This window comes from Salmo salar, chromosome 16 (assembly GCF_965601325.2).
Source record: "Salmo salar chromosome 16, fSalSal1, whole genome shotgun sequence".
NCBI classification, from domain to species: Eukaryota; Metazoa; Chordata; class Actinopteri; order Salmoniformes; family Salmonidae; genus Salmo; species Salmo salar.
The window spans coordinates 36,224,258-36,238,947 of NC_138306.1; the positions used below are offsets into that span (position 1 = coordinate 36,224,258).

General features: G+C 40.5%; 1 protein-coding gene across 7 annotated transcripts; it reads left to right on the plus strand.

Moving 5' to 3' along the window:
- Nucleotides 1-2,156: 2,156 nt before the first annotated feature.
- Nucleotides 2,157-14,015, plus strand: cdk10 (cyclin dependent kinase 10). 7 transcript variants are annotated; one of them, XM_045697193.1, is made up of 15 exons: nucleotides 2,163-2,422; nucleotides 3,391-3,466; nucleotides 7,832-7,904; nucleotides 8,097-8,168; nucleotides 8,333-8,435; nucleotides 8,887-8,968; nucleotides 9,092-9,159; nucleotides 10,975-11,027; nucleotides 11,357-11,426; nucleotides 11,520-11,579; nucleotides 11,996-12,119; nucleotides 12,451-12,501; nucleotides 13,025-13,164; nucleotides 13,335-13,387; nucleotides 13,475-14,015. In XM_045697193.1, the coding sequence occupies exons 4-15, from the start codon at nucleotides 8,150-8,152 to the stop codon at nucleotides 13,567-13,569; spliced, it is 918 nt and encodes a 305-aa protein (XP_045553149.1). In that variant the 5' UTR covers nucleotides 2,163-2,422; nucleotides 3,391-3,466; nucleotides 7,832-7,904; nucleotides 8,097-8,149; the 3' UTR covers nucleotides 13,570-14,015. The 7 variants fall into 7 exon arrangements, with proteins under 7 accessions (XP_082818822.1, XP_045553147.1, XP_045553149.1 ...); XM_045697192.2 differs by having other exon boundaries at nucleotides 3,436-3,466; XM_082962695.1 differs by lacking the exon at nucleotides 3,391-3,466 and adding an exon at nucleotides 5,634-5,830.
- Nucleotides 14,016-14,690: the final 675 nt, after the last annotated feature.

The window sequence follows — 14,690 nt, forward strand, 5'->3', positions numbered from 1 at the left end:
TGGAAACTGAGCTGCACTTCCTAATCTCCTGCCATATTAGAGCCACATATTTCCCTCAGATTACACAGACCCACAAAGAATAAGAAAACAAATCCAATTTTGATAAACTCCCATATCTATTGGTTGAAATACCAGTGTGCAATCACACCATTGTAAATTATTTCCCCTTTTGTACTTTAACTATTTGCACATCATTACAACACTGTATATAGACATACTATGAACTTTGACATGTCTTTATTCTTTTGTGAGTGTAATGTTTACTGTAAAATTGTATTGTTTATTTCACTTTTGTTTATTATCTATTTCACTTGCTTTGGCAGTGTAAACATATATTGCCAATGAAGCCCCTTGAATTGAGACAGAGACAGAGACAGAGAGACAGACAGAGAGACAGACAGAGAGAGAGAGAGAGAGAGAGAGAGAGAGAGAGAGAGAGAGAGATGTGCTGTCTGAGTAATGCCCCAGGCATTGACAGACACACCAATAGACAAAGCATGGATACTTGCAGGTTGTGTTGACCAAATGTCAGATGGGGTCTGCAGTGAGCCAGCAAGCAAATGAGGGTAAGCAACCAGGCTTAAGCTCTTTATGGTAGTTATTTGTCTTGATTATTGCAAATTGCACAACCCTTAATTAATGTCTATGATAAATCTGTTGTATTAAAATAATTACATAAATTGAGAGAGAACAAACATTTTGAACATCATTGTTTACTGTCAGTGGCCAATAAACAGATTATAAAGTACTCTTGGGAGCAGATAGCCTACCAGTGTGAACATGTGTTCAGTGTTTTCAATGCAAACCCATCCACTTTAAGTGTACACATCTTCTTTTTGATTCACTATTTTCTTGTAAGCTTTGAGAAAGACCTTTGAGTCAGAAAGCTTATGAGCACTATGAAAATATTATACAAAGTTACAGTTTAGACTACCTTTTTGGTTGTTGCTAGGGGACAAAGACATTACTATTCTATTGGTTTTCCTTAAATTGAAAACAAAAACATAAATCCTTGCAAATGTTTTTTTTTGGTAACGCTCAAGTAAAAAATAACTGTAGTATTTCAGGTTTACAAATATTTCAACAGTTAAAATTACTAACACATGAATGAGTAGATAGCAGCTGTTGTTACGAGGTTAATCTTTATTGTTCCTTGAATGATGCTCCCTCTAACACTCTTAAGAAATTAGCACAATCCAATTTAAAGGTGCTTGCATTACACTGATCGATCCCCAAGAACAATCAGTGACACTATTGAGGCACGATATTCCACTGGTATTATTATAACAACCCTAATCACCCTTACTCATATCTACAAATTAAGACAACTCACTCAGATTCCTCACGATTGTGAAACCGTTGAGTGATACTTGAATTGGCTACATATGATACAGGAAGTTGCTGAAAGTAGAAGTCTTTTAGATTTAATTGCTACATTAAAGGTGGCATTTCCTGCCACGTGTTGGTTGTTATTTCACTTTCTGAAGAATATAACTTATACATGCCTTAATTAGCTTTGAGAAACTAAATGATATGACAATGTTCACTTCTTCATCTTCTAGTTATAGAGCCAAGTACGCCAACCCCCTCTCCAGCAGAGATTTCGGTTGGTGAAACTTCCTCCCCCTCTTCATTCATACCCCCTGCCATAATTGTCACTGCCCCATCCAAAGAGGACCTCTATGCTCAGCCACCCACCAAAACTATAGAGGAGGCAAACAAGGAGCCACGACCTAGAAGGCAACCAATCTGTGTTGGTAGAGCCATCACTAACAAGGCATAACGATTTTGGAAAAAGTAAGGTCACATAAATACTACAGGCCTGCCATCCCCTTGAGCCAATGATTCCCTATTCATCTGTGCTAGAGGAGTGCTAGATGTACCAATTGCAGTAACCCATTATAAGAAGTGGAAATAGATATGGACAGATTTCAGGAACAAAGTAATTTCTGGTGCTTTTTGGATGCATTACAAAGATTTGTTGTCATTTATCCCCAGCCTTAGAAAAAGTGGGGATATTATTGCACTATTTAATTAATATGATGAGTGATTCAAGTGGATATGGACATATTTGTGGGGGAAAAAAGCAATTTCTAAATAGATGTAAATAAACAAAGTAATTTAATTTCTGAGGGGAAGCGCAGCTCATCGTCTTGAACCCCGGGAAAGCTTGTAGTCGTCCATTTAATAGACAAGGCATCGAGTGTGTGGTTTCCTGCCATTCATACTGTTTTGAATGTTTCTGGACGTATATTCGCGTACTGGTCGCATTTTCTGTCATCATAGTACAGCAAAGGGCGAATGAACCATCATCTTGGGCGTCCAAATAACAATGGAGAACGCTGCAGATACTGACCCGGACCCCATAAAGCTGAAGTCGATCAAGAACAACAGAACGTTCACAGTACCGCAAAAACACAGGGTAAGCAACATGCATACAGTAGCTACTAGCTAGTGGGCATTTTATTGTTATGTGGGCCACGTACTCTTTAACAAATTACCGGCACCCTAATGGACAGCAAGGATCCATCAAATGACGCCACTTCATTTAGTCGGAATGTATATAAAACGATTTTATTAGCTGGACACAAATACGTTGATACGATTGCAAGTCGGGTGCCTTGTCAGTTTAATTTGGAACGTCACACTCGTAATGACGCTACCGGCCTAAAAGCTTTGTTTTGATGTCCATTCACACCGTCAATGGAATGTCCTGTCCTGAGAACTCTGTGACCTAGACAAAGCTGTCTGGGCGATCCCTATAAATCCCAGCCAGGTTAATTTTGGCTGTATCAAACGGCACAGTGCTGAGAAAGTGATATGGGGCAATTCCAAGTTAACAGTGACGCGGAGACTCACCTTTTAACTTTAAAATGAATGCCAAGCTAATACCATTGATCGTAAAGTTTAACAAACAATACACCTATATGCAGAAGTGAACATTTTACTCAAATACATTTACTTGAGAAACAGTGCAGATCCACATTATGTAACACAATGACAGTAAAATCTCCTTCAGTTGTTTATGTGACCACGTTTTCCAAAAACTCTTAAATATCTTATTCGAATAAAGATTAAAATATGTCTGCAGAAAGAATGGGGTGTCAGCTATGATATGACACCTTGAGTTGGAAAAAATCTATTTTGGTTATGGAACTACAGTAAGTGAAGTGGATCAACACCCCTTAACAGAATTGTTGTTCCTAACTGACTTGCCTGGTTAAATAAAGGTTAAATAAAACAAATATAGATATGTTTCTCAACCAATTTACTACAGAAGGCAAATCATTCCTACAAAACCTTATATAAATGTTGATATTAGTTGGCATGGGGCTTTACTTCAACATGATTGTGTTGTGATTTATTTCTAATACCTTTTATATTTCTAAGACTTTTTCTAGTAGATTAACACCCCCTTTCCATCTGTGTGACCAGATTGTTTTGGGGGGGATGTATATTGTTTGAGGTATGTATGTATATATATTTATATATATTAGTTGAAGTCAGAAGTTTACATACACTTAGGTTGGAGTCATTAAAACTTGTTTTTCAACCACGCCAAACTATAGTTTGTTAACAAGAAATGTGTGGATAGTCGGTTAGGACATCTACTTTGTGCATGACACACGTAATTTTTCCAACAATTGTTTACATACAGATTATTTCACTTATAATTCACTGTATCACAATTCTAGTGGGTCAGAAGTTTACTGTGACTGTGCCTTTAAACAGCTTGGAAAATTCCATAAAATTATGTCACGGCTTTAGAAGATTCTGATAGGTTAATTGACATAATTTGAGTCAATTGGAGGTGTACCTGTGGATGTATTTCAAGGCCTACCTTCAAACTCAGTGCCTCTTTGCTTGACATCATGGGAAAATCAAAAGAAATCAACCAAGACCTCAGAAAAAAATTATAGAACTCCACAAGTCTGGTTCATCCTTGGGAGCAATTTCCAAACGCCTGAAGGTACCACGTTCATCTGTACAAACAATAGTACGCAAGTATAAACACCATGGGCCCACGCAGCCGTCATACCACTCAGGAAGGAGACGCGTTCTGTCTCCTAGAGATGAATGTACTTTGGTATGAAAAGTGCAAATCAATCCCAGAACAACAGCAAAGGACATTGTGAAGATCCTGGAGGAAACGAGTTCAAAAGTATCTATATCCACAGTAAAACGAGTCCTATATTGACATAACCTGAAAGGCCGCTCAGCAAGGAAGAAGCCACTGCTCCAAAACCACCATAAAAAAGCCAGACTACGGTTTGCAACTGCACATGGGGAGAAAGATCTTACTTTTTGGAGAAATGTCCTCTGGTCTGATGAAACAAAAATAGAACTGTTTGGCCATAATGACCATTGTTATGTTTGGAGGAAAAAGGGGGATGCTTGCAAGTGAAGAACACCATCCCAACCGTGAAGCACGGGGGTGGTAGCATCATGTTGTGGGGGTGCTTTGCTGCAGGAGGGACTGGTGCACTTCACAAATTTGATGGTATCACGGGGAATGAAAATTGTGGATATATTGAAGCAACATCTCAAGACATCAGTCAGGAAGTTAAAGATTGGTCGCAAATGGGTCTTCCAAATGGACAATGACCCCAAGCATACTTCCAAAGTTGTGGCAAAATGGCTTAAGGACAACAAAGTCAAGGTATTGGAGTGGCCATCACAAAGCCCTGACCCCACCCTATAGAACATTTGTGGGCAGAACTGAAAAAGTGTGTGCGTGCAAGAAGGGCTACAAACCTGACTCAGTTACACCAGCTCTGTCAGGAGGAATGGGCCAAATTTCACCCAACTTATTGTGGGAAGCTTGTGAAAGGCTACCCAAAATGTTTGATCCAAGTTAAACAATTTAAAGACAATGCTACCAAATACTAATTGAGTGGATGTACATTTCTGACCCACTGGGAATGTGATGAAAGAAATAAAAGCTGAAATGAAATCATTCTCTCTACTTTTATTCTGACATTTCACATTCTTAAAATAAAGTGGTGATCCTAACTGACCAAATACAGGGAATTTTTACTTGGATTAAATGTCAGAAATTGTGAGAAACTGAGTTTAAATGTATTTGGTTAAGGTGTATGTAAACTTATGACTTCAACTGTACCTCTGCTGCAGAGGATAAGTTCATTCTAGTTAACTGCACCTCAGATTGCAGCCCAAATAAATGCTTCACAGAGTTCAAGTAACAGACACATCTCAACATCAACTCTTCAGAGGAGACTGCGTGAGCCAGGCCTTCATGGTTGAATTGCTGCAAAGAAACCACAACTAAAGGACACCAATAAGAAGAGACTTGCTTGGGCCAAGAAACACGAGCAATGGACAATTGACCAGTGGAAATCTGTCCTTTGGTCTGATGAGTCCAAATTTGAGATTTATGGTTCCAACCTCCATGTCTTTGTGACGCAGAGTAGGTGAACGGATGATTTCCGCATGTGTGGTTCCCACCGTGAAGCATAGAGGAGGTGGTGTGGGGGTGCTTTGCTGGTGACACTGTCAGTGATTTATTTAGAAATCAAGGCACACTCAACCAGCATGGTTACCACAGCATTCTGCAGCGATACGCCGTCCCATCTGGTTTGCGCTTAGTCCCACTATCATTTGTTTTTCAACAGGACAATGACTCAACACGCCTCCAGGCTATGTAAGGGCTATTTGACCAAGAAGGAGAGTGATGGAGTGCTGTATCAGATGACTCCACAATCACCAATTGAGATGGTTTGGGATGAGTTGCACTGCAGAGTGAATGAAAAGCAGCCAACAAGTGCTCAGCATATGTGGGAACTCCAAGACCGTTGGAAAGGCATTCCAGGTGAAGCTGGTTGAAAGAATGCCAAGTGTGTGCAAAGCTGTCAAAGGGTGGCTACTTTGAAGAATCTCAAATAAAAAATATATTTTGATTTGTTGAACACTTTTTTTTGGTTACTACATGATTTCATGTGTTATTTCATAGTTTTGATGTCTTCACTATTATTCTACAATATAGAAAATAGTACAAATAAAGAAAACCCTTGAATGAATAGGTGTCCAAACTTTTGACTGGTACTGTGTATATTTATACATGCATGCATGCAGTTGAAGTCGTAAGTTTACATACACCTTAGCCAAATGCATTTAAACTCAGTTTTTCACAATTCTTGACATTTAATCCTAGTAAAAATTCTATGTCTTAGGTCAGTTAGGATCACCACTTTATTTTAAGAATGTGAAATGTCAGAATAATAGTAGAGAGTGATTTATTTCAGCTTTTGTTTCTTTCATCACATTCCCAGTGGGTCAGAAGTTTACATACACTCAATTAGTATTTGGTAGCAGTGTCTTTAAATTGTTTAACTTGGGTCAAACGTTTCGGGTAGCCTTCTACAAGCTTCCCACAATAAGTTGGGTGAATTTTGGCCCATTCCTCCTGACAGAGCTGGTGTAACTGAATCAGGTTTGTAGGTCTCCTTGCTCGCACACGCTTTTCAGTTCTGCCCACAAATTCTCTATGGGATTGAGGTCAGGGCTTTGTGATGGCCACTCCAATACCTTGACTTTGTTGTCCGTAAGCCATTTTGCCACAACTTTGGAAGTATGCTTGGGGTCATTGTCCATTTGCTTTAACTTCCTGACTGATGTCTTGAGATGTTGCTTCAATATATCCACTTAATTTTCTTTCCTCATGATGCCATCTATTTTGTGAAGTGCACCAGTCCCTCCTGCAGCAAAGCACCCCCACAACATGATGCCGCCAACCCCGGGCTTCACAGTTGGGATGGTGTTCTTCACTTGCAAGCCTCTCCCTTTTTCCTCCAAACATAAATGGTCATTATGGCCAAACAGTTCTATTTTTGTTTCATCAGACCAGAGGACATTTCTCCAAAAAGTACAATCTTTGTCCCCATGTGTAGTTGCAAACCGTAGTCTGGCTTTTTTATGGTGGTTTTGGAGCAGTGGCTTCTTCCTTGCTGAATGGCCTTTCAGGTTATGTCGATATAGGACTCGTTTAACTGTGGAAAATATATATTTTTACCTGTTTCCTCCAGCATCTTAACGAGGTTCTTTTGCTGTTGTTCTGGGATTGATTTGCACTTTTCGTACCAAAGTACATTCATCTCTAGGAGACAGAACTTGTCTCCTTCCTGAGCAGTATGACGGCTGCGTGGTCCCATGGTGTTTATACTTGCGTACTATTGTTTGTACAGATGAACGTGGTACCTTCATGTGTTTGGAAATTGCTCCCAAGGATGAACCAGACTTGTGGAGGTCTATAATTTCTTTTCTGAGGTCTTGGCTGATTTCTTTTGATTTTCCCATGATGTCAAGCAAAGAGGCACTGAGTTTGAAGGTAGGCCTTGAAATACATCCACAGGTACACCTCCGATTGACTTAAATGATGTCAATTAGCCTATCAGAAGCTTCTACAGCCATGACGTCATTTTCTGGAATTTTCCAAGCTGTTTAAAGGCACAGTCAACTTAGTGTATGTAAACTTCTGACCCACTGGAATTATGATACAGTGAGTTTTAAGTGAAAAAATCTGTCTGTAAACAATTGTTGGAAAAATTACTTGTGTCATGCACAAAGTAGATGTCCTAACCAACTTGCCAAAACCATAGTTTGTTAACAATACATTTGTGGAGTGGTTGAAACACTTAGGGTGTAGTCATTAAAACTTGTTTATGTAAACTTCCGACTTCAACTGTTTAAAAGCTGCAATGTCACACCTTTCCCCACAATTTATGTATAAAGAAAAGTTGCAGATGGCATTAGGAATAATTGCAAAGGAATTGATCAATTCTTGAAAAAGCTTGCATTTCCTCTCTTCTGTCAGTTTGGGAACTGTAGGAGTGTGAAGGAATTTGAGAAACTGAACCGAATCGGCGAGGGAACATATGGAATTGTGTGTAAGTTATCCTTGATCTGCTAACACAGGATTGGCGGCTATTCTTAGAGATTATTTGATGGTGTAATTCACAGTACTGCCCAGAGCTACACAGATTAGGCCTTATTTAATTACCGGTAAGAACACTTCATACTGTACGGACTGTCTGTAAGTGCCTGTAAGCCTAGGTTAAAACACTGTATCCCGTTCACAGACAGAGCCCGAGACACCAGGTCTGATGATATAGTAGCACTAAAGAAGGTCCGGATGGACAAGGAAAAGGATGGTAGGCTTACAGCTTGGTTCTCAGCCACTTGCCTTGCTTCCGTTGCTTTTAGCGAAGTATAAAATAGTTTTCAGACATTTCCATCATATTATTAGGTTCTCTCTGTTATTTATGGCCTTTGTTATGTTCTGTGTTTGTTTGACTTGGTGTTGTTCTACACACAGGGATCCCTATCAGTAGTCTGAGAGAGATCACCCTGTTGCTCAAACTCAGACACCCCAACATAGTGGAATTAAAGGAGGTGGTGGTGGGAAGTCACCTGGAGAGGTGACAGCGTACACCCTTCACAGTACCCGCTTCACAGTACCCGCTTCACAGTACCCGCTTCACAGTACCCGCTTCACAGTACACCCTTCACAGTACCCGCTTCACAGTACCCGCTTCACAGTACCCGCTTCACAGTACCCGCTTCACAGTACACACACATCCCCTCTAAATATACTGGAACCCTTATTCAATATGCAATGATAACATCTTCAGAAATGATTAAGCCTAGACCTACTCTTTCTTAACAGATAAAAACATTTGTTCACATACTTTTATTTAATGCTTGTGTCACAGTTTACAATTTTACATTAAGTTGTAATTTCTACAGTAACTCAACTTTGTTGTTCCATAGTATTTTAGTTTGGGTGTATTCAGTATTTACCTGTCCCATCTTGGTTGACTGTATTCAGTAGCCTACTCATCAGTAATTGCCCTGTGTGTATCTGCTCAGTCTCTTCCTAGTTATGAGTTACTGTGAGCAGGACCTGGCCAGTCTGCTGGAAAACATGCCAACACCGTTCTCAGAGGCACAGGTACAACAGTGAAAAGTATTATGTATTAAGGAATGTCCTCTTGTTTTTCTACTGTATTGACATTACACAACATTGATTATTTTAGAGAACTGTGTGTTGAAATGTCTCACTTTTCTCCTTCAGGTGAAGTGTATAGCTCTGCAGCTGCTGAGAGGTCTGGATTATCTTCACCTCAACTTCATTCTGCACAGGTCAGACACGTTCGCTGTCAGACTCCATATCTCAGACTTGAGCTGTTATTTAGGATGGAATATCCAGTCTGTTTTGGGATATACACTGCTCAAAAAAATAAAGGGAACACTTAAACAACACAATGTAACTCCAAGTCAATCACACTTCTGTGAAATCAAACTGTCCACTTAGGACGCAACACTGATTGACAATAAATGTCACATGCTGTTGTGCAAATGGAATAGACAACAGGTGGAAATTATAGGCAATTAGCAAGACACCCCCAATAAAGGAGTGGTTATGCAGGTGGTGACCACAGACCACTTCTCAGTTCCTATGCTTCCTGGCTGATGTTTTGGTCACTTTTGAATGCTGGCGGTGCTTTCACTCTAGTGGTAGCATGAGACGGAGTCTACAACCCACACAAGTGGCTCAGGTAGTGCAGCTCATCCAGGATGGCACATCAATGCGAGCTGAGGCAAGAAGGTTTGCTGTGTCTGTCAGCGTAGTGTCCAGAGCATGGAGGCGCTACCAGGAGACAGGCCAGTACATCAGGAGACGTGGAGGAGGCCGTAGGAGGGCAACAACCCAGCAGCAGGACCGCTACCTCCGCCTTTGTGCAAGGAGGAGCAGGAGGAGCACTGCCAGAGTCCTGCAAAATGACCTCCAGCAGGCCACAAATGTGCATGTGTCTGCTCAAACGGTCAGAAACAGACTCCATGAGGGTGGTATGAGGGCCCGATGTCCACAGGTGGGGGTTGTGCTTACAGCCCAACACCGTGCAGGACGTTTGGCATTTGCCAGAGAACACCAAGATTGGCAAATTCGCCACTGGCGGCCTGTGCTCTTCACAGATGAAAGCAGGTTCACACTGAGCACGTGACAGACGTGACAGAGTCTGGAGACGCCGTGGAGAACGTTCTGCTGCCTGCAACATCCTCCAGCATGACCGGTTTGGCGGTGGGTCAGTCATGGTGTGGGGTGGCATTTCTTTGGGGGGCCGCACAGCCCTCCATGTACTCGCCAGAGGTAGCCTGACTGCCATTAGGTACCGAGATGAGATCCTCAGACCCCTTGTGAGACCATATGCTGGTGCGGTTGGCCCTGGGTTCCTCCTAATGCAAGACAATGCTAGACCTCATGTGGCTGGAGTGTGTCAGCAGTTCCTGCAAGAGGAAGGCATTGTTGCTATGGACTGGCACGCCCGTTCCCCAGACCTGAATCCAACTGAGCACATCTGGGACATCATGTCTCGCTCCATCCACCAACGCCACGTTGCACCACAGACTGTCCAGGAGTTGGCGGATGCTTTAGTCCAGGTCTGGGAGGAGATCCCTCAGGAGACCATCCGCCACCTCATCAGGAGCATGCCCAGGCGTTGTAGGGAGGTCATACAGGCACGTGGAGGCCACACACACTACTGAGCCTCATTTTGACTTGTTTTAAGGACATTACATCAAAGTTGGATCAGCCTGTAGTGTGGTTTTCCACTTTAATTTTGAGTGTGACTCCAAATCCAGACCTCCATGGGTTGATAAATTGGATTTCCATTGATTATTTTTGTGTGATTTTGTTGTCAGCACATTCAACTATGTAAAGAAAAAAGTATTTAATAAGATTATTTCATTCATTCAGATCTAGGATGTGTTATTTTAGTGTTCCCTTTATTTTTTTTGAGCAGTATATTTATTTTATTGTAATAATGGATCTGAATTCTGTAATGAATTTGTAATGTGTACTCTTGAGTGCAGTTTTTCAATGCTTAGACGGTAGTGTTTTTTTAGTTTGCTGTGATTCGTGTGGTTATTTTATTAAATGGCATGACTATGTGGCAGGGATCTGAAGGTGTCCAATCTGCTGATGACAGACAAAGGCTGTGTAAAGATTGGTGAGTCATCACCATACAACCGCTGTGCTCCTGGATTACGTCTGTATGCATGTACTCCACTACGCATGTCCTTTCGCTGAACAACAATACCTCAATGAGTTTAAAATTGCACTGTTGTAAACAAAATGCTTTAACTGTGCTGTTTTCACTTCTGATAGTGAATGTTTTACATAGTGTAACATGCATAACAATTAGCAATGTGCAGAACAATTAGTTTGACATAGTTTATAACCAGTTTACAGCATTATTCAACAGCTGTCAGTTATTGTGTGTGTAAAAACATGCTTCTGTCAATGTTTGATTGTGCTAATGTTTCCCTTTCTGTCCAGCTGACTTTGGCTTGGCACGTTGCTACGGTATCCCCCTACAGCCTATGACGCCCCGGGTGGTGACACTGTGGTGAGTCAGTCCTTCAACCTCAACTTTCTCCTCAGGCGCTGATCCCTAACCCTCCCTGAGCCTCATGGGCTCCTGTTGTTTCTGTTGCTCCAGGTACAGGGCCCCAGAGCTCCTCCTAGGGACCAAGACTCAGACCACAGCCTTAGACATGTGGTAATTTGTTTTAAGTCTCCATTTTGTCCATACACATAACATACATGGGTCACAGATCCTTTTAAACTTATTTAGAGTTTTGTCACTATCACAGAGCTCCCTCTCTTCCAAACAAGCTTTAACATACAGAGTTGTCTATGTCATGTATGTAGTTGTCTCCTTTCAGGTAGTGAACTTTACTCTGTTCCAAATAGGATCCTCTCTGTTCTAAATAGGATCCTCTCTGTTCTAAATAGGATCCTCTCTGTTCTAAATAGGATTTTCTCTGTTCTAAATAGGATCCAATCCTCTGTTCTAGCAGAGAATCTCCCCTCCCATCCGTACATCAACCCTCCAGAGGGTATTTTCATGGCACAGTCACCAATGTTTATTACCATACCATCTGTATGAACATACTGTATCTCCTATTTATCCAGGGCGGTGGGCTGCATCCTGGCTGAGCTGCTTGCACATAAACCTCTGCTGCCAGGGGGTTCTGAGATCCAACAGGTGGACCTCATAGTGCAACTGCTGGGTACCCCTAATGAAAACATCTGGCCGGTAATGAATGTCTGCTAGTGCTGAGCGATTAACCAAAATGTTTTTATTTTATTTAATTTTTATAGACTAATTGACCTACATGGGTTCAATTATTTGAATTCCATTTAATTCAGGGGTTTTCTGTGAGCTCAATGCGCACATTGCGCTGCAGTTTCTCTAGAGATAAATCAGATCATGCCCAAACTGTGTGACGTAGTAGGGAGTTGTAGTTTCCAACAGGCCAATATTCTACATAGTTTAGTGCAGAAAACTTGATCATTAACTACAACGACCATAATCCATTACGTGGCTACTTGTCCGGTCTGTTTCTTTTATGCCTGCTACATAAAAGACAGAAGAATGCACGATCAAGAAGGGATACATAGAGAGCAGTTGCTTCGAGGTATTGCCTTATTTACTTTGAAGAACTACTAAAATAGTGATTTTTGTCAGACAGCATAGGCAACAGATCTATAGAGATGAGATGATGACTTGGAATGAAATAAGTCATCAAATAAAACAAATGTAATATACACAACTGAAATATTTTATTAAAGTAATGTCAATAATGATGGTTAATAAGTGATAAGCAGTAATGGACAGTCACTACCATCATGGGACTTTATTGTTGCATTCTGTGTTACAGCATTCAACCCACATAATGCAAAGGGCGTTTAATGTCTTAAAAACATTTTCAAATTGAAAATCGTTGTTTTATAATCTAACCAAAACCGACCCCAAATCAAACCAATCGCTCAGTACTACTTTCTCCTAAACAATCAGAATTTTGGATTTTACCATTCCATAAGTTTAATTTGAGTCACTTTAATGTTGATTAATTTTACAATATGCAACAACCAATGATAGTAGTTTCTCCTAAAAAAAGGATATTGTTGGTTAACCTGTCTGTTGTTAACATTTTGCAGGGCTTCACTCGTCTTCCCCTAGTTGGACAGTACAGTTTGAGGAAACAACCATACAACAATTTGAAGAATAAGTTCACCTGGTTGTCTGATGCAGGGCTGCGTTTACTCAACCTTCTCTTCATGTACAATCCTCTACGCAGGTAACTACCAAAGAACAAACCTGCGCAGCATTATGCATACATACATGAAGAGACCTGTATACAGTTCTACACATTGTGTCATTCACATATTTACACAGAAACCTTCCATTAACACATGTGCAGTATACTTCCTTTCACTCCTGCATGGCTCACAAGTGTTTCTCTGTTAGGGCCACAGCTAAGGACTGCTTGGAGAGTTCCTACTTTAAGGAGAAACCTTTGCGTAAGTGTGGCCTCAGGGTTATATGACAGAAATTATTGGAACAGTGTTTGTGGAATTAAAGTGATTAAGGTGTGTCTCTCTTTTTAGCTTGTGAGGCTGACCTGATGCCAACCTTCCCTCATCATCGCAATAAAAGGGCAGCCCCAGCTGTAGAGAGCCAATCGAAACGCAATAAAGTGTAACTTCGTTAACATCCTTGATCGCAGTTTCAATAAATGGATGAATATCTTAAAGTTTACTACTACACGGATTATGCACCTGGTTGTAAAAACATGTTGTCATAGAATGCATTTACCTAGCAGTAATTATCCAAATCAATGGGGTGATGGTAAGCTTTCAAGTATTCCACAGTTCAGTCTTCATTTACTTCTTGCAAAATCCTATTTCTTTCACTGTGTGTCTGATTAATATCCAAAAGTATGTGATTAACATGCATGAGTTCAATTTAATTCACCAATGTTGCTTTGTTTTTTGAATGGATGTTGGTTAACCTTTGGCAGTCTTTGGCAGGTTCAAGTAACCAATAGGATTTGCTTTGCTGTATTCATGTACATAGACATTTTTTTTATCTCATGAAATCCCATGAATATTGTAGATTTAGTTTTAATAAACTGCTTTTTCAAATTAATGTGTGTGGAAAGTTTAGCAACATCAATGGGAAAGGCAGCACATGTATCTGTTTAAATGACCTGATTCAAAACTTGTGGACAAAAATATGGGTAGAAATAAATAAAGGTTGTAGACTTTTTATTAGCCAGTGATCTGCTATATACAGTCAAGGTCGGAAGTTTACATACACTTAGGTTGGAGTCATTAAAATTTGTTTTTCAACCACTCCACAAATTTCTTGTTAACAAACTATAGTTTTGGCAAGTCAGTTAGGACATCTACTTTGTGCATGACACAAGTCATTTTTCCAACAATCGTTTACAGACAGATTATTTCACTTATAATTCACTGTATCATAATTCCAGTAGGTCAGAAGTTTACATACACTAAGTTGACTGTGCCTTTAAACAGCTTGGAAAATCAAAAGAAATCAGCCAAAACCTCAGAAAAAAATTATAGACCTACACAAGTCTGGTTCATCCTTGGGAGCAATTTCCAAACGCCTGAAGGTACCACGTTCATCTGTACAAACAATAGTACGCAAGTATAAACACCATGGGACCAGGCAGCTGTCATACCGCTCAGGAAGGAGAGATTTTCTGTCTCCTAGAGATGAACGTACTTTGGTGCGAAAAGTGCAAATCAATCCCAGAACAACAGCAAAGGACCTTGTGAAGATGCTGGAGGAAACCGG